This window comes from Cricetulus griseus (genome assembly GCF_003668045.3).
Source record: "Cricetulus griseus strain 17A/GY chromosome 1 unlocalized genomic scaffold, alternate assembly CriGri-PICRH-1.0 chr1_0, whole genome shotgun sequence".
Classification (NCBI taxonomy): Eukaryota; Metazoa; Chordata; class Mammalia; order Rodentia; family Cricetidae; genus Cricetulus; species Cricetulus griseus.
Window position 1 is genome coordinate 124,634,931 of NW_023276806.1, and position 19,817 is coordinate 124,654,747.

At 37.1% G+C, this 19,817-nt stretch overlaps 1 protein-coding gene across 1 annotated transcript in view; it reads left to right on the forward strand.

The window, feature by feature from the left end:
* Positions 1–19,817, forward strand: part of Naaladl2 (N-acetylated alpha-linked acidic dipeptidase like 2) — an 879,343-nt gene that overhangs the window by 643,356 nt on the left and 216,170 nt on the right. The window contains exon 11 of the mRNA XM_035451347.1: positions 15,578–15,724. Within this exon, the coding sequence (XP_035307238.1) occupies positions 15,578–15,724 (147 nt within the window). The remainder of the gene's footprint in view (positions 1–15,577; positions 15,725–19,817) is intronic.

The window sequence follows — 19,817 nt, forward strand, 5'->3', positions numbered from 1 at the left end:
AGAATAGAGATTCAAGGAACATTGTTGAGCAAGTGAACTGGTAGCAGGATAGAGAATCCTTTGAGCCCAATAGTAGTATTACTTGATCTTATGTAGATCAATCCCAATTTCCTGAGGAACCTCCATATTGATATCCAGAGTGGCCGTACAAGTTTACACCCTTACCAGTAATGGTCATGTTACAGATTGGGCTGGCATCTATGATGACTTAGAATCTGCAGGACTTCTGTCCAGAACCTCTGGCTTTAGGAGTCTACTTTGAAGAGTCAGGTGTAATTCTAATAGGTCTACATTTATAATTTACTTGAATTTTTTCCTTGAAGCTTTTAATATTCTTTCTTTGTTCTGTATGTTTACTGTTTTGATTATATGTGGTGAGGGGACATTCTTTTCTGGTTCAATCTATTTAGTGTCTGTATGCTTCTTGTGCCTTTATTTAGGTTAGGAAAATTTTCTTCTATGATTTTGTTAAAAAAAAAACTGCTGGGTCTTTGAGCTGGGATCCTTCTCCTTCTTATATTCCTATTATTCTTAGCTTCAGTTTTTATATACTGATCATTTTCCCCCCTTTTCTTGCTACTACTACTCTCCCTCTTCTCTCCTCACAAATCTCTTTCTTTTCTTCATGTTTGTTTTCTTTTGTGACCCAGCAAGGTCAACCAAGAACATCTTTGTGAGTGCAGTCTTGGAGCTAGTCTTGGAGGTTGGTTAGCTCCCTCTCCCAGCTTATTTAAGGTTTAGAGGTGAATATAGGGTCCTGTGTCCCTCCACTGCCAAGCACAAACACAAACCATGGCTTGGCTGATTGTTGATAAGGCTGGTCTTCAGTGGCCCTAGCAGTGGTAACTACAGTTGTTGTGAGTTAATGATCACAGAAGCTGTATCATCTTCCATCTATGAACATACTTCCCAACTCCTTTTCCAAAATGTTTCCTGAGCCTTTGAAGGGCTCATAAGTGACTGATTTAAGGATAAGCCCACATTTGTTACTTATTTTTTATGTCTTGGGCAGCTACGTTTTCAAATTCTTCACTGTTCACTGTAGGAAAAGTTATTATTTTTAAGTTTGGTTGAGCAGTGGACTTGAGAGCTATAAGTGTCATCAGAACAATACAACTTACATGTAAAAATAGGTAACAGCCTACATCCTACTTTCCTTTGACACAAGTCCACACAAAAAATAAAGTCACTATAAGAGACATGAGGCAGAAGAATTGGAGAAGAAAGATAAAGGCAATTAAGAAAACAAGAGTAGGGGCCAGAGTCCAAGGAATGTCAGTCACCTGCAATATCCTACTTGCTTCAAAGAACAATAAAATAGAAAGTTATATAGGCCAAAGTCTGGTATAAAGTATAAATCACTTAAAGGGTGAGACAATTTAAAAACAAAACAGAAACAAAATACACCATAACTTTAAAAAAAACAGTGAAAAATGAGTTGGGTTTAATATAATAGAAACTATACACTAGAAGGATATTATCATAGATATTTTCATGGAACTGTGACTGATGGTACATTTAAAATTCAAATTGTTTCACTGAATTCCAAGTATATAGGTTGCGTTTTTTTTTTTTTTTTTTTTTTTTTTTTTTTTTTTTTTTTTTTTTTTAACCTTTGAAACTATATATTATGGCAGGAAAGAAACTGTGATAGAGATTTGGTCTCCACAGCCTCATTCACCACAAATGATCTTTATCTTTCTTAGCAGACAGTTTTTAAACAAGAATAATTAATTCTTCCCTAAAATGCTATTATAGCAGTACTATGTATCAAAACACCTGACACATAGCAGATGTGAAATACATATTTGTTAAATCTCTTCTTTTTAGCTCTACTTTTTCTGGATGTAGCAAAAATAATAGTAAAAAAACCTCAGAGACAAATTCTGGGGTTCAAGCTGAAAATCAAAAAAGTAAAGCTGTCACCCACTAGAGAGCTGTTACCCCTACTAAGGCTCAGACAAAAATCAGGTGATCCTGTCCTCAGAGTGACTGCAGACTGCAATGCTCTACACCAAACCTCAGACTGCACTGAAACTGCACTGACCTCCTTATATTCCTCCCTAGTGCTGAGATTAAAAGCATGTCATCCCAAGTGCTGAGATCAAAGGTGTGAGCTCTGTTTTTCTTTTAGATTGATTTACTCTCACATAGCTCAGGGTGGTCTTGAACTCACATATATCCATCTGCCTCTGTCTCCTGCTCAGGGTGGTCTTGAACTCACATATATCCATCTGCCTCTGTGTATTGAGTGCTGGGATTAAAGGGGTGGCTACCACTGCCTGTCCTCTATGGCTAACTAATGGCTTAGATTTGTGTCTAACTAGTTGCTGAACCATGACTTCTGATCTGTAGGCAAGTTTTATTTGTTAGATTACAAACAAAATATCACTACAGCTGGGGGGTTGTTTTGTTTGTTTTTAGTTTTAAAGGATTTTGTTTTCCCACTGTTTTTTCTTAGCCGTTTCCTATGTATAATTTATTAAAACCTGCAATTTATACATGCTGATTTTGCAGTTGCTAATTTCTGTTATTTCATGATGTAGAAATTATTCTTTCATTATCAAGGAAGAACAATTGAATTAAGGAAATATAATTTATATAGCAGAAATAATATATATGCATATATGTTCACACACATTCACAAATATATGAAAGGTCTTGAATCTGAGTAAAAATGTGGGAGGGTACACTGTAATTTCTCAGGTTTGGATAGTTATGTTTTCTATAAAGAAAAGTTTAAAAAGGTCTAGTTTTATTTTGTTTTGAAATTCTAGTGGGAAATATATTTTACAAAGTTCAATATTTATAAACAATTTGTGGTGGCTTGAAAGAAAATGCCCCCAAAAGGGAATGGCACTATTAGGAGGTATGGCCTTATTGGAGTAGGCGTGGCTTGCTTGAGGCAGTATGTCACTGTGGAGAAGAGCTCAAGTGACACCCAATGAGACAGATCACTTTCTCTTAACCTTTGTAAGATGTAGAACTCTCAACTACCTCTCCAGCACCAAGTCTGCCTGCATGATGTCATGTCCCACCATAAAATTAATATATTAATCCTCTGAAACTGTATGGCACTTCAATAAAATGTTTTTTTATAAGACTTTCTAGATCATGGTGTCTCTTCACAGCAATAGAAACCCTAACTAAGACATTGTTCCAGACAACTTATGAAAATAGATGTAGAGACCCACAGCTAAATGTTGAAGGTAAAGCTTAAGGAATCCTGCAGTCAAGAGCATCACAAGACAAATCAAAGAACCAACTAACCTGTACTCATAGGGGCACACAGAGACTGAACCCACAACCAGGGAGCCTGTGTGGGACTCTGTCTTAGACCCTCTGCATACCTGTTACAATTGTAGCTGGACCTTCTTGTGTGAACCCTAACAGTGAGAACAGGGGATATTTCTGACTCTGTTGCCTGCTCTTGGGACCCTTTCCTAATATTAGATTGCCTCATTCTGCCTTAATAGAAGAGGATTTGCCTAGTCTCACTGCAACTTGATATACCATGGCTGACATACATACATGGTAGGCCTGTATTATCTGAACAGTAACAGAGCAGCAGGAGTGTATGGGGTGTGTGAAGTAGGGTTGGAGAGAGGAACTTCGAGGAGAGATGGGATGGGAAACTTTGGTAGAGTTGTAAAAACAAAAATAAATAAATAAAATAAAACAGCAGGCAAAAAATTTCTACAGGTATTCTTCCTATGAGAATTTAAATGAGAAAACTGCAATGAAAAGATTTTTCTTTCTCAGGATGAACATTTTTTACCTTGGAAGACAGAAAACATAATTTTATAAAGAGATTTACTGAAGATGCTGTTTGCTTTAATTACTTCAGCAGCAATGCTACTTTATAACCCTTATGTGAGTACTCCATTGGCTGTGAATGCAGAGTAAAATGCACTCCTCTCAACTCTCTCAGAAGATACATTCCCTCTTATGTTAGAGGATTTATTCCCATTTGGTAGCTCAAGGGTGTAGGAAGTGTGGTAAATGCCACATAGACACTTTCCTAAAAAGAGACATTGATGCTTTCTTTAAAATGAATATCTGAAAAGATTAAAACTTATTAAAAGTGCAAACCACCAACCTTATCTGTATTACCCTCAGGGACCCTGGCTTTGATATACCACTCTATCATAGCCCTTCAACACCCATGTCTGGCAATATGCCTTGTGCACACTCACTAACTCCCAGAATAGCCCATTGTGGATTACTTGGAAAACAACTTCTATTCAGGAAAAGAGCTAAGAGAACAATTTTCAGGATTGTTTTTATGCATGGAATTACCTCAGTCAAACTCAAGCTTCCAGTGTCACATTTGGCAGAGGGGCCAGGTGTTTCTTAGTATTTCTTGTGCTTTGTTTTTTTCTCTTTATTACAGTTTCTTCCTATTGGTAAAGAACTGTGTGGCAGGACTGACACATTCTCAAGCCTTTGTATTTATTATTTTATTTTACTTACCTATACAAAAACAACAGCCTTCAGAAACATGTATTAGAAAAGGAAAAAATACAAAAAAGTAATAGTGCTAATAAATGATGTGAAGTGTGATGTGTTAGAACCAAGACAGGAGTGTGCCTGACATAAAGATAACCCAAAGGGTGAAAGCTGGAGGCATTGGGCATGGCCGAGATTAGCATATGGGCACCTCCCCCCCGTGTTGGGCGGGGTTGAGATAGAATATGGGCATTTCCTGTGCACAGTGTTCCTTGAGTATTCCCTAGACACGGTGGCTGCCGGCCAGTCTCCGCTGGTTGCCCCTAGTGGAGATCTTTCTTTGCTGGCCATTCTTTGTATGTAGGGCTTTAAACCTCTGCGGTGGTCCCTCCATCTGTCAGAGTTAGACATATTCCCGCTGATGGTGCTTTCCTCTGTCCGATTTATCACTTTCAGCACTTCGCTCGCTTGAAATGGTAATGTGTGGTACTATGCTGTCCACATCCTTTGGCCGCTTGCTTGCTAAGTCTGCATTTTTTCCCTGCCTTTTCTCCCCGTGTCCTCCTAAAATTAAATGAATTACCTCTGTGAAACCTTACAGTACCTATGTGATTTACATCTGCCCTGCAACTATGAGCACAGACAGAATAGTAAACTTTTGTCTACACCCTGTTGGTACTTTAAATAGATGCAAAGCATTTCTAGTTGTTTCATCTTTCTGGATTAGTCTTCCAAATGTTTATTTTTTTTAAAGAGAAGTTACTAAATTGTTTCATCTGGAGAAGAATTTTGTTTAAATATTTCATTAAAAATATTTGCAGCCTGAGACAGTTAGTGTTTATTTGAAAGCCAGTTAGGTTTTTTAGCTAATTTTTTTTAATGCTTGGCAGCTGGTATCTATCACGGAAGTGCTGACACCATATTATTTAAAATAGCACTGCCTGGGAGGCTGGGGAAACTATTTAAGACAGAGCTCAAGAAGGCTGGTGAAATAATAGCTGAAGTTATGTTATGTCAGCCAGTTCTTCAGCATGGAGCGAAGTGTGAAGCCAGACTGGTTATCCTTCACAAAGACATAAAATCAATATCCTGTTCTGGTCATTAGAGATCCCGTGGGGACAGTATCTATGGGGAGTGTGTATGGAGCTAGTGTGCTAGCCAGTGGACCGCCTGGGGAGGGATATCGTATGCTTCCAGTAAGCTCTTCCTTTTACTTAGATGTAATTAATCTGAGTACAGTATTGGGGAAAGGCTCTGGGCTTTGTTTATCTAGGTTAAGTATGCAATTTATGAAGAAATAGGTTTAGCATGAGAGTGACTGGCATCAACCTTGATGAAAGCCTTTCAAAGAAGAAAAGACATTGGAGTAGTTGTCATCCAGTACATTATTTTAAGTCATCATTTGCCTTAAACTTAGGCCAGTTTGTTTCGTGGTACTCAAATGACACTTTGCATATAACCTGAAGAACTTATTCCTTCTTTTTTGGCTAAACTGGGCAACTGAATATGATCATTAGGTTGGCATGGACACATCAGGATAGTCCAATGAATCTAAGAAGACAGTTCCTGCTTGCCCTTTTATACGGAACCCCCAAAGTGGGAGGATTTGAAAGCAGCGCAACCACATAGGGAGAGAATTGGGTCATGAGGGTTGAGCCCTAATGAATGGAATTTGCATTCATTAAAAGAGCAATAGACATGGTCTATCTGTTCTCTACTACTTGAAGACCCAGGAGAACTACACTCTCTAACCAATACTCAGCCTCCTTAACCATGGCAGTACTTGGATGACTTTCTCAGCCCCCAGATCCACTAAAAGAGAATTTCTATTGCTCCAGCTATCCAGTTTCTGCTATGCCTTTGTTGCTGTCAAGAATAATGCATACATGTATGTAATTGTGCTCAAGAGAGAGCACAACTGCCTCTGCCTCACTGAAGGATCCCCCTGCTCACTCCATTCACGCTTCATTTGACTGGCTGAGGGCTTTCTTTTCTCAATATTAATCTCATCCAAGACCCCTCTCACAGGTAGACTCAACAATGGGCCATTTATTTAGGCTTGCAATCTTCTATTGAGGTTGGCACACAGAGCCTACAGTGAGTGACACAGACATAGTTTTTGTAGTGAGAAGTTATTCTCACTACAGCAAGCATCAGGACTTACAGTGGGGAAACTGCTATGCTTCAAACCCAGGCAAACCAGTGGGATGGATTCACTCTATCCAGCTGTGGTTTGAAGATAACGCTGAAATAAAAATGAAGATTTAATAGTAAAATATAGAATGTAATTCTTATCTTTTAAATGTAATTTGCTTGCACAAGCAATCGAGTTAGATTTCCTTTGACTGGTAAATGAATGCTTATTCAAGCAGGGAAAGCAGAATGTGAGAGAAATAAAACACTTGAGCTGTTAAACATAAGTACATCCCTTAAAAGCATTTAAAATTTGATTTTGATTTTATTCTGTAGTACAGGATGACTTAGAACTCACCATGTGACCCAGACTGTCCTCACAATGTTGCAGATCCTCCTGCCTCAGCATCCATGTTCTGTAATTGTAAGTTTGAGCTAACAAAGCTTCAGCAAATGATATTGAAGTAAAAATATGGTAGAAAAGATCAATTATTAAATATTTATTTTTGATTTATTTAGTGATTTAATTAAAGAATTGCTTATACTGATTATGTGCCAAGTATGTCTTTACAGGCTGTGTGGAACAGAATGACCTAGAGAAATAACTGAAACTATGGGTCATTGCCCATAAGAGGCTACTGATTGCCATATACACTTCTGTATGATCTTGCATGCTAGTCCTCCCCAACTTACTGTTTTAGAACAAGAAATGAGAAAGCAAATTGAACTTGACATGGAAGCCTTTTAGGTCCTTGGTCCTCTAGTGACATCTCCTCTCTTCTACTCTCGTTTTGGTTTCAATTTGCTTATTCCAGAAAGATTCCCACAACAGTACTTGCATATTATACATACCAATGTCATTTATCTATATCATCTATATCAATATGTATATTAGTAATGCTATCAAGATCATGAATTTGGGTGAGGGATATGTGGGAAGGAAACAGTAAAGGAATGAGATATGATAAAATATACACATGTGGAAGAAGAATAGATAAATATAAATTTTAAGGTATTTAAAAATAATTGTCAGTGACTTCTCAATTAATATAAATGCTAATTTAATTTGTATATATTTCGAATATGTGCTCTTGCCTTGTGACTTTTGAAGATTGGGATGGTGATGTCATTTCAGGTTGTCAGCAAACTTGCATGGAAATTAAACAACTGACAGACACAGTTGTTGCCTGAACTTGCTTGTTTTATGAACTGGAATAAAAATGCTTGTTATCAAACATTAAATCTAGATCATTTTGAAACCCTTAGATAAAATACTTAATAAGAATTTACTCAGCCTTGTAAATAAATTTAAAAAGTTAATTGACCTGCACAAATTTGCTAGCAACCTTCCATCTCCCACGGTGCTTAACTTCCAGTAAAATAAAGAAAACAGCGTTTCTTTTTACTCTCCTCTCAGCCATTAGTTCTTGTGAGGGTTCAGTCTGTTGCAGTCTACTACTTGGTATGGATCAGCTATAATCCACTAAAGTGATGTAAAACAGAATTTAGCAGAAATATGATTAAGCATCTGAGCCATGAATTTGAGTTAGTTAGTTTTTTTCTTTCTCCTTCCTTCCTTCCTTCCTTCCTTCCTTCCTTCCTTCCTTCCTTCCTTCCTTCCTTCCTTTATTCCTCTCTCTCTCTCTTTCCTCCCTCCCTTCCTCCCTTCCTTCCTTTCTTCATTTTTTCTTTCTTTCTTTTGTTGTTGCTCATGTCTGTTGGTGATGATGGTGTTGGAGTCATTTTTATAAGACAACTGAATTAAATCTGGAGTCATGGAGTAGACTCTAAAGTGATGATTAGTAAGTGTGACTTTCGCTAGAAGTGTTCTCTTTTTAAAGCAAATCCCTAACTGAAACAGCATGGAAGAAGAAACTCTCTAACCCGAGTTTTCAGAGTCTTGCTGTCCCACTGTAAAACTCTTTCAGAACAAACACACTAGCACACAGATACACATATTTTCAGTGAAATATTTCATATTTCAGTGAATACTTTCTTGTATCTAGGTGAATCAGGATGGTAAAGTTTTTTTTTTTTTAATGTTGCTGAGCAGAGGAGAAATAAAAGAGAGATAATAATGAGAATGTGGTGAAACATGGAGGAGTAAAACTTTTTATTTTAGCAGGTGGCCAAAGTCTGAGGTAGATAGTGAGGAACCTTGCTCAGTACCTGCAGCTCTTAGGTTTGGATGAGTTTTTCTAGAGTTCAGTGCTGTCCATTACAGTCTCCAAAGCCCTCTGGATCTATCCATGCATCTTATCTCTTCTCTATAAACAGTACATATTTAGCATGTAATTTATAGTCTATCACCCTGAAAATTTAATTTTAAAACACTTCTCAGTAATGGCCAGTGTCATAGTTGATTTACAGAATGAGTTTATACACAATAGAGGAGGCAATTTTATCTTTAACTCTACAGGAATGCAGATTAAAAATAATAAAATGATTAAATTAGCCAGGTTAATAGAAAGATGCTGCTTTGAAGAGGGTAATCTTGAAAGTAGGACCATGGTCCTTTGGGATTGTCTGAAACACAGGAAATATGTAAGTAACAATGTAGATAGAAGTTCAAGGAGGGTCTAGAGGGAAGTCCAGATTTCTAAGAGGCTGGCTGTTGTTCATCTAGAGAAGCTAACATCAATTCCCAGTACTGATGTCATCAGTAGCTCACAACTCTTATAACCACAGGTCCAGGAGAAATACCCTTTTCTGGCCTGTGCAAATACTTCACTGTCATGCACATAAACACAATCAGATGCACAGCAATAAAGCAACAAATATTAAAAATAAAAGTACATGTAAAGGAACACACTGGACATTCAGTATTAGAACCATGCAATGGAAGTGACCATGGCAAGAACAGAGAGACAGAAGAGAATCAGTACAACTTTCTAAAGGAATTGCCTTAAAAATGAAAGAATGATGATAAAGGGGTTAATTTTCAGGAAGAAAAGTAAAGGTTGATTGGCACAAGTTCTTTCTAAAATTTAGGTACTTATATAGGAAATTAACACATTTTATTAAGGGCAGTTTATATACAAATGACAGTACCATCAATTTTTATATAAATAAGTTCATTTAAAATCAAATCTTTAATAGCCATATGAAATATAATTTAAATCATCAATTCTTAATTCATACAATTCACTTTTTAAAAGAAATATTTATTTAATGATCTCAACTGAGAGTTGCGATGGAGTTTGTGAGGAGACTATCCAAAATAAAATTCAAGCCCAATAGTATTTTCATGGGTTATGTGTAGCGTCAGTTGCTGTCTTGAAAAGGCATTGATGGTTCTACCAATCTGGACTCCAACTGCTTAAATAATGGCAGATATTTCATTAAGTAGGTACTTAGCAAAAATAAACACCAAGTAACACACAATAACCCAGACTTTCCACATTAAAAATGCCTGCCCCAATTTGGTAAAAATGAAAGAGTAAATCAGGTTGAGTTTAAGAATCAGTGGTCAGGCACTGGCAAACATTTCATCTGCCTGTGCACTCAGGTTCAACTAGGAAAAATAATATATTATGGATCATTTTAAAAAAATTTATTATTTGGATCACTCAACGAATATTCAGGAGTTCTAGCATGATATTTAATTTAAGATTATATGATTTGTTAGATTTGTTACTTTGGAGTATGTCTTTGAAAATATTTAATGTCATGCTTCAAGTGACATTGATATAAAACCTTTAGGGGATATTAGCACCAGGCTTTGAACAGGACTAAGAGAATCACCTCCCACTTCAGCAAATTATATCTGTGAAGAGAAAGAGGTTGCCGCAGGAGACATTGTGTAGAACAACACTCTTGTCTTTGTAGCTCAAAGGAGCTTCATCAGCCATGACATTTGTACATAAACTTAAGCTAAAACTGTGCTGTGCTTATAAACACTTATGGTGGCTTTTCATTCGAATAGATTTTACTTTCATTGCAAAGATTTTATTTTCTGTTAAATCCTGGAAAAATCTGTTTGGAGTGAAACATTAAGTGTTTGAAATATCTATGACTACAGTTTCTTTTTTTATTATTATTATTTTATTAGTTCTAGTTAGGTAACAAGCTTATTTCAAGTCCCTTCTCCCTCTCCCTCCCCTCACTCCCAAACTTCCTCCCCCACCCCCAGCCCACCCCCACACCATCCACCCACCACTCCCCAGGCAGGGTAGGACCCTCAACGGGGGCTCTGCAAAGTCCACCAAGTCTTCCTATGATGGTCCTGGGCCTTTCCCCATGTGTCCAGGGCCAGAGTGTAACTCTTCATATGGGATGGGCTCTCAAAGTCCCTTCTTGCACCAGGGAAAATTACTAATCCACCACCAGAGGCTCCCTGGAGTGCAGAGGCCTCCTTATTGACATCCATGTTCAGGGGGCTGGATCACTATGACTACAGTTTCAAACATGAAATAATTGATTGCTACCCAAGAAATTTCCTCATGAGAGTTGGAATTATAGGTGTGTGCTAACACACCCATTCTTTTTTAATTGATTACATTTATTAAATTTATGTTATATTTAGTGTGAATTAATTATCTTTATTTATACTATATTTAATAAATCTTTTAATTGATTATGTTTAAAAATATTTTTAAAGTTACATCATATCAATGAAGCATGGTAGGTTGCACAGGGTTTTCCTACTTACAGTGGTGAGTACAATGTGTACAACTTTACTTTTAAGGCCAAGATAATTAATTGTGTCTGAGGACTTTTCTGTGTCTACTAAAATTCATGTGATTTCTGTCCTTAAACCCATTTATGTGTTGTTTTACATTTGTTGATTTATGCATGTTAATTTAGCCTTGCAATTCATGTGAAATCAATTTGGTCATGCTATGTAATTTGTTTGTGGTACTTTTTGTCATTTGCTTTTGCTTTTCTGTGTGTTGATCAGGCTTCACTATCAGAGCAAAGAAAGCTTCAAATGCTGGCAGTGTAATAGTCCTTTCTATTTTGTATAATAGTTGGAGGAATATTGATATTAGGTCTTTTTTTAAAAGTTGTCTAGTCTTTGACTGTGTGTGTGTGTGTGTGTGTGTGTGTGTGTGTGTGTGTGTGTGTGTGATATGGGGCTGTTACTATTTCAATCTCATTCCTTCCTATGTATTTTGAAGATGGTGGTATTTTATTAATAAAATTTCTGTACTTCTGTAGGTCATATGTGTCTTAAACACATCTATTTCTTCTAAATGTTCCAGCGTCAATGAAGATAAGTTTTCAAAGCATCCTAATTAATCACCTGGATTTTACTGGAACATGTTCAAAGTCCCCCTCTCTGCCATCCCTGGTTTTCATAAACTCTCTGACATTTTTATATTATCCATATTTGTTTTATAAAATTGGAAACCACTTATACATATATAAAATTGTTAGATCTTCTCAAAAGGTATTTATATTTATTTATCTGTGTGTGCATGTATGTTTATGTGTGTGGTTGGTCACATGCCATACTTAACCATGAAATTTGTAATATAATTTACCAAAGTCAGTTTTCTTCTCCCCCATGTGTATTATATAGATCAAATTCATGTTACCAGACTTGACCGTAAGTTCCTTTACATGCTGAGCCATCTCACCGGCCTTGTTAGAGCTTCTTGATCAATTTTTCACTCTACTTGTAGTGGTTTTATTTATGACTAACTTTAGCTATATAGTGTAAGAATAGCTTTGCCAGCTCATTTAACTTCTATTTACTTCATGTATTATTTTCTATCCTTTAACTATCAGTCTATGGAGGTCTTCACTCCTGAAATTCTCTCTCTCTCTCTCTCTCTCTCTCTCTCTCTCTCTCTCTCTCTCCCTCTGTGTGTATGTATGTGTGTGTCAACAGTAGATATATATTTTGGGTTTATTCCATTCAATAAATCTTTATTTCCTTGTCGGCCCATTGAGATTATTTACACTCAAGCTAATGGTTAAGAGATGTTTAGTAATCCTTAAAATGAAGATAGTTGTTTTGTAATTGGTTGGGTTAATGCTTTTCTTTCCCTGCTGTTAATATTGGGATTGGTTGGTTTACTGTGTTAGACATGATGAATTCCTTCCAAATCCTCTTGGTTTAGATGTTCCTCTCATGAAATGTTTTCTTTCCTGTGCTCTTATGATTGGCACTATCACATTTTCTTCTGTATTGCTAGCTTGATTGTCATGAATTGTCTTAGTTTTTGTTTGTCTTAGAATATTATTTTTTATCAAGTTTAAAAGACAGGTCATCTGGATTTAGCAATCTGGGTTGACATTTATTTACTTACAGTATTTGAAATATACCATTCAGACTTTCTTGGCTTCTAACATTACTTCAAAAGAGATCTATGTTATTCTGACATGTTTACTTTAATAGGCAAGTTGGTGCTTTTTTACAGCTTTGAATGGTATTACTTGCTTTGTATTTTTGACATTTGACTGTAATATATCATGGAACAGTAGTCATGTCTAGATGATATTTTAAATGTCTTCTGTTAAGATATCCATTCCTTTCTCTAGATTTGGGAAATTTCAAGTAATTATTTCATTTAGTGGGTTCTGTATGCCTTTAGTTTTCACTTTATCTTCTGATATTATTCCATAGATTTTTGGTATCTTGATCATATATATCCCATTATGTTATGTATCCCACCAAAATAGCAAGAATGGCAAAACATATAAAATGCACATGCATTTAAAATCAAATGAATTAATGTCCAATAATTAATCTTTAATGGTCATGAAATACAAAATAACAAGAAGAATTGAGCTGCTGGGTGGTGGTGGCACATGCCTTTAATCCCAGCACTTTGGAGGCAGAGGCAGGTGGACCTCTGTGAGTTTCAGGCCATCCTGATCTACAAAATGACACAGAGAACCCCTGTCTCAAAAAACCAAAATAAATAAGTAAGTAAATAAATAAATAACCCTAAAATGCTTGATGCTTGGAAACATGGTATTGCAGTTGGAATTGTCTTTGGGCCACCAACCAGGTCCCAAAAAAGATATGGAGACTTGTATTAATTATGAATTAGCAGCCTTAGCAGATATTTGTCTCACTAGCTCCTTTAACTTAATTCAATATGTTTCAATGTATCTATGTTTTGCCTCTGGGCATTTTGCCTTTGTTTCATTCTATGTGTTCTACTTTTCTTCTTTCTCCATGTCTGTCTGTCTGTCCCCTGGCATCCCTCTGTTGTCTCCTTTTCTTTGTTCTTGAGTTTAAATCTTCCTTCTACTTATTCTCCCTGCTTGAATAGAAGTTCCATCTATACCTCCTCTTTCACTTTTCACCATTCAGCATTATACGAATAGGTGCCTTTGGCAGGCAAGGTAAAACAGCAACACATACTTAAATAAACAAATGCAACAAATCTTTGCATAGCGAAACAAATATTCTGAAAAAAAATGGTACCTGAACACACTCAGAGAAGCAGGGGTGGAAAGGAAGAGAAAAAGGACATCTGAAATAAAGGAAAGACATGGATGTGAACTGATCAAAGCCTGTAAAAGGGCTGTAGAAGTACACTTATAGACCAGGCACACCAAGAGATTTCCAGAGCACTGTCAAATAGTCAAGGATAAGGGTCTCCTCCTCGGGGGTTGGACCTGGTAGGCCCTGAATTACTGGATAAAGGTATAGTCAGTACCACTCACACATAGGCATTTGCTGTGGACAGGATCCTGGTGGCCAGATGGGATCTCCAGCTAGATCTGCAGCAGTCAAACAATAGTTTCCTGATACTCTGAGTTTGAAGTGATAGCCTGATGCTTGGGAACATGGTACAGTGTATGTGCTGGGTTATTCTGGAGAATAGCTCCACAGTGTCACCGGTTCCAAAGGGTGCCAGACAATATTTGAACCCATGGGATCATGTCTCTGATCAGTATGCCTGTATCAGCTAGCTGAGGCAAATGTCATTTCAGCTTGCCAGAAGACACTGTGATAAACTTTACCACCACCTCACTATTGCCCTATACAGTTTCCAATGCATTTTTTTTCAGAAGCTCATCTCAGCTCATCTTACTTAAAGTAGTCAAGAAAAGACTTCCTGTAGAGGAACTAATGGGCTTAAGCAACTCAGCAGAGACACAGGTCAGCAGAGTATCTCCCAGATGACTCACTCAGGGAGCTCAGCATGCTGCTAAGATGATGGTAAATGGGAGTGTTTGGACCAATCAAAGTCATTTGGTCATTTAGTTTGAACCAATCCTAAGTATTGGGCCAATTACAACAATCATAGTCACTAAAGCTTGTATTTTGAACCAGTCACTGTCTGTCATCCTATTACCACTCGGAGTCATCCTTCCACCAGGAAACTGTTCTGCCTCTGGTCAAGACAGAAATGATTCTTTGAAGTTTGTGATTAAAAGTCTGCTATAGAATGTCTCTAACATCCCTAGCTGAGGCTGTGCTTTGGAGAGCCAGAACAATCAACTTCTGTCTTTTACATAAATGTCTGGAGGCGTCCTTGGAGCTTTCAACAAGACTGGTGCTGGCAGAAGGCTAATACAGCTGGCTGTTTGACTCAAAGACATTTTGCTTAAAGCATTTTAGGAAGCAAGAAAGAGTTCAACGGTTACAAATTAAGGAGTCAAATGGCTGAATCCACAAGATTTTTTGCTTATTTACATGAAAAATGAATGTCAGAGGACTGACAATACAAAGTTAAAATTTTTATGAACACTGCCAATGATTTCAACCATGCTTTAACACTGTGTGTGTGTGTGTGTGTGTGTGTGTGTGTGTGTGTGTGTGTGTGTGTGTGTGTGTGTGTTAGCCCAACTCATACTTCTTTGAGTTTCAGGATTGTATACAAGAACTAGAGAACAGATTGCTGCCTTTACCTCCAAATGGTCCCATCACAGGGAACATAGTGAAGCCTAATCACTTGCTTTGTAAACATGTAGCTTGGTGACATAGATTGATTCTCTGATTCTTGGGCCACATTTTGAATGACACTGAGTTCTAAATTTTCTGTGAAGCATGAATAAATGTTAATAGTATTTACATTGTATTTTTCAGAAAAATAAGTTCTACTGTTCCAGAAGAGCTCAGTGCCCAGGGGCCAATGTCAGCGCTGTACAGATACAAGGTGACACACATTATTTCATCAACCATCTTGGAGTTCCGACTGTACAGTTTGCTTATGAGGATCTGAAAGCATTAGAGGTAATTGTTTCTAAACACAGAAAGTACTCACATAAAATGTAGTAGATGTGCAGATTTGGTTTTAACATAGCTTCATAGTCATCTTCCATACCAAATAGGTCATTATACGAAGGAGCTTTATTGTGTATTTATCTTATTACTCAGAAGCATGATTTTATATTTGAAAACATGTGCTTTAGAGAGTGTTTGATTCAATTTGGAAAGATTTACACTGTTGCTCACATTTTCAGAGAGCTTCACAACAAAAAAAACATCAGTTGTTGAATTAACTTCAAAACAATTGCTGTCTTCAGTGTTCACAGAAACACATGGCCTGTGCAGAAGACCCTCTTCTCCTTGTCCAAGGGAAAATGTGTTTCATGTGCTCAGTGTTAATCTGATTCATGTGGATTAGCTCTCCAAGTTTGCCAGTAGTTTGCATGCCTGAAAACCTTTCCCCCAAAGAGTAATGTGAAAGCATGATCTGTCATCATAAACTTGTTTCTCTATGGTATGGATCTGAGTCCTTCACTATTTCTGAGAATCAGCAAACTGCTTCTGGGTAAATCTAAACCTTCTTGCACACATTGTTCATGTGCCTGTGAGAGGTTCTGGAGCACCCTGTTTCAGGACACTAGCATATTGACTACAAAATAGAGGAAAGTATACTATGGTCCTTAAATGTAGATATATCAAGAAGAGAGTGTTTAAGTTCTGTTTACATAGACCTATCTCTAGCTATGCAGTTTCTAAATTCTAGCAGACTTGGCAGTGTTTAGTGTTATATGGGTCCACTCCTCTCTGTTACGTGTTTCCACGAAGATAGTGACCATTGTCCACTTGAACTCATGGAGGCAACAACCTCCAGGGAGACTACTGTGGAATGACTAACTCTTTGGTAATGTAGAGTTATACTTCAGATTTACTTGTTTTAAGTTAAGGTTTTCCTCCATCATCTTTAAGTACACTTTAAAATATAATTTTTGTTGTTGTGGTTGTTTTTTGTAAGTATTTGGAGCATGTACTTGTCACAGCAGGCATGCAGGATTCAAGGAGAAATTTCAAGAGTAGCTTCACTCCTTTGAAGTGGAATCTGGGACTGAGCTGGCTCATCAGGCTTGTAAAGCAGGTGCTTTCATCTGCTTACCATCTTATCTGCTACATTCAACATATTTTTAAAAAATGAACACACATGTAGATATGCTGGTTCTGTTTCCCAAACTCAGTATATTTGCATTAATAACTTCATGACCTGCACTGACACCTGAAGCCATTTTGCTGTCCTTGGCCTCTGCTGCTACCAAGGGCTTTGATGGTGTCCATGGTCCATGCAATGACTGAGGAGTGAGTTGATGTGTATGGTCTGTACTATTACCAGAGACCAGGCTGAGGTATTTGGCACATTCCACTATCTCCAGAGACCATGTGTAAGTCCACAGTCAGTGCACTGATTGTAAAGGACAAGGAAGATACTTTGCCACACCATTGATGACTGCAGACTCCACACTGAGAAAAAGGGAGGCACACAGAAGGCTTCTATTACAACTCCCACCTCCCCCTCCAAAAAAGTGTCAGCTTAGAAAGCCACCAAATAGAACACTTAAAAAAGTGATAAGGATGCTGAAGTGTAGCTATCTGCAGCTGATGTCTTTTGGAAAGGGTGACGTTGGAGAAGGTTTCAGTTTTTCTCAAGGGGCTGGCCACTGGGAGTTTAACCGTGCTCCAGTGAGTATATGGGCAACACAAGTTGGACTTTTTTCTTTTTTTGCAGAGGTAGTGGATCACAAGGGCTGTGAGGGCAGACCTAGGGGGACTCAGAAGTGAGTGTCCTTGGGATTTATGATGTAAAATTCCCAAGTAATCAATAAAAGTATGGAAAAGGTAGATATATTAAGAAATAACTTTAAAATTTTATTTCACTTTACCTTTGAATTTCTCTTATCATCCTCCAGTCCTGTATTGCTTTCAATTTGAATGATAGCTTCATGTTTTGTGTACCCTAACTTATTTAGTGAAGTTTTCAGCCACAAGTATTCTAGCATTGCTGTGGGACTTGAGTAAATTCCTGCTGGACAAATTACATAAAGTCTCTTGAACTGATTTTTAAGATGAAGTTCTTGGATTTACTTTGGAGCACACTTTCTAGATCATGTTACAGATTAAATAATATTGTTGGTAATCAGGGTTTAGTTAACACTGTGCTCATACTAAGGTCCCATCATCCACCAACCACCAACCATAGAGATTAGCACTTTTTTTTTTTTTTTTTTGGTCAGGACATAGAGCCCATAGATTAGTGGAGTATTTCCAGAAAACTTGGATGTGCACATCAGTGTATGAAGTAAGAACTGTTAATTGTTAAGGGGAATGGAGGTAGTCTGAGGATAGTCACCTGGAGAATGTGAGGAAACAGGTGAGAGGAAGTAGACTGAAAATGAGGAGCAATGAAAACTCCAAGGAATTTGGTCATCATTGGGACACTCCAGAAGCCAATCTCTCCTGTAGAATGGCTTTATTCTGAAGGACCCAACAGTGTTTCAAACTGTGCTAAGAATGCCTAACTCTTGTCTTCCAAATAAGTTGTTATCATATTTGTTTCTACAAAAGTAATTAGTAAAGAGTCCCCCATGCTTTAATGACAAATAACGTTGTTTCTGTTGATTTAGTGGGGAAGAGTTTTAAAAATAGATTCATCCCTAGCAAAATAGGATTACTTATGATGAGATAATTTGGTGTAACCTCTCTAAAGAAGAGATATTAACCTTTACTTTCTGTGTTAACCCACCGTAAATATTTGTACACAGCTATTAAGAGGAATTTTAAATATTAAAAAGCTTCATGTAGGATATTAAAATATTTTACTACACCAATTAATAAAGTAGTCAAGGAAATTAATCTTGTCATGAATTTGCCTGGCTTCCACAATTTAATTTTCACATGTTGTCTTTAGAGAGAAGTGTACCAGAGTGTTGGCAATCAAAAGTCCTGTCCTTGACATTTCTCAAGTTCCATGGGTGTCTGTGCCTCTAGCAATTTACCTCTATCTAAGTAAAGAAAACTGGCACAAAATAGCACCTTCCACTATTATCATTGGAATTTAGAATTTTCTGCATAGGCTCATGATTTTAGTAGTTGGTACCCATCTTGTGACATATTAATGAAGGCCTTTGAAGGCCTGGCTTGATTGGCACAGTAGGCACAGGCTGGTACTTGTAAGTGCTTCTACCCCCTCTTCTTTGCTTCCTCTCCAGCTGCTATGTAAGAAATCTCTAGCACATATTCCCACCACCATAAACTGTCCTGTACTTTTCCTGTTTTTATAGATTGTAATACCTCTAAGTCTGTGAGGTTTAAAAAAAAATGAATACATCTAAAATAAAGATAAGTTCTTAACCAAACACAGGTAAAGATCAATAATGTTGAGCTTTAAACTAGAATAATTACAACAACCTATCATTTCAAAAATGCTGTGGTCACTACTCTTGCCAATGGGGATTTGTATGAAATAAGAAAGGAATGCATGCACACATGTACTTCAGTAACAGGGCAGGCAATCTTAACATCTGATGACTAAATCACTACAAGGACAGTTTCATGGAAAACATGGATCCACTAGATAAAAGGACATTCATGCTTTGAGAAGGATGGAAAACTGGAGTGTAGGATTCTGTCAAGCTCCAAAGATCAGTATGCAAATTAAAATTTATTGTTTGTTTCTGAAACTCCCTCCTAGGTTGACTATAGTTAACTTCCCAAGTGACTATAGTTAACTGAACTGGTGAAAAGACAAACCCTGCATACATGTGACCTCTTTTCATTTAGCTACTGCAGTTGAACCATGTAAAATAATTAATTTTAGAAAAATAAGCTCTTACAAATGGATATTTTTTACACACATAGGATATTATGAGGTTTGCTTTCAATGAAATATAGGTTTAAAATTTGTGTGTGAAACAATTCATGTCATTCATATTCTGAGGTAAATCTTTTCTTCATTGTTCCTGTGGATTCAAAAACATCACCTGAAATTGCTTAATGTAACATTCATCTTTGTCTTTTCTTTGAATCTTTAGCATTCCAGTATCTAAAACTCCCAAATGCACAGGAATCAACA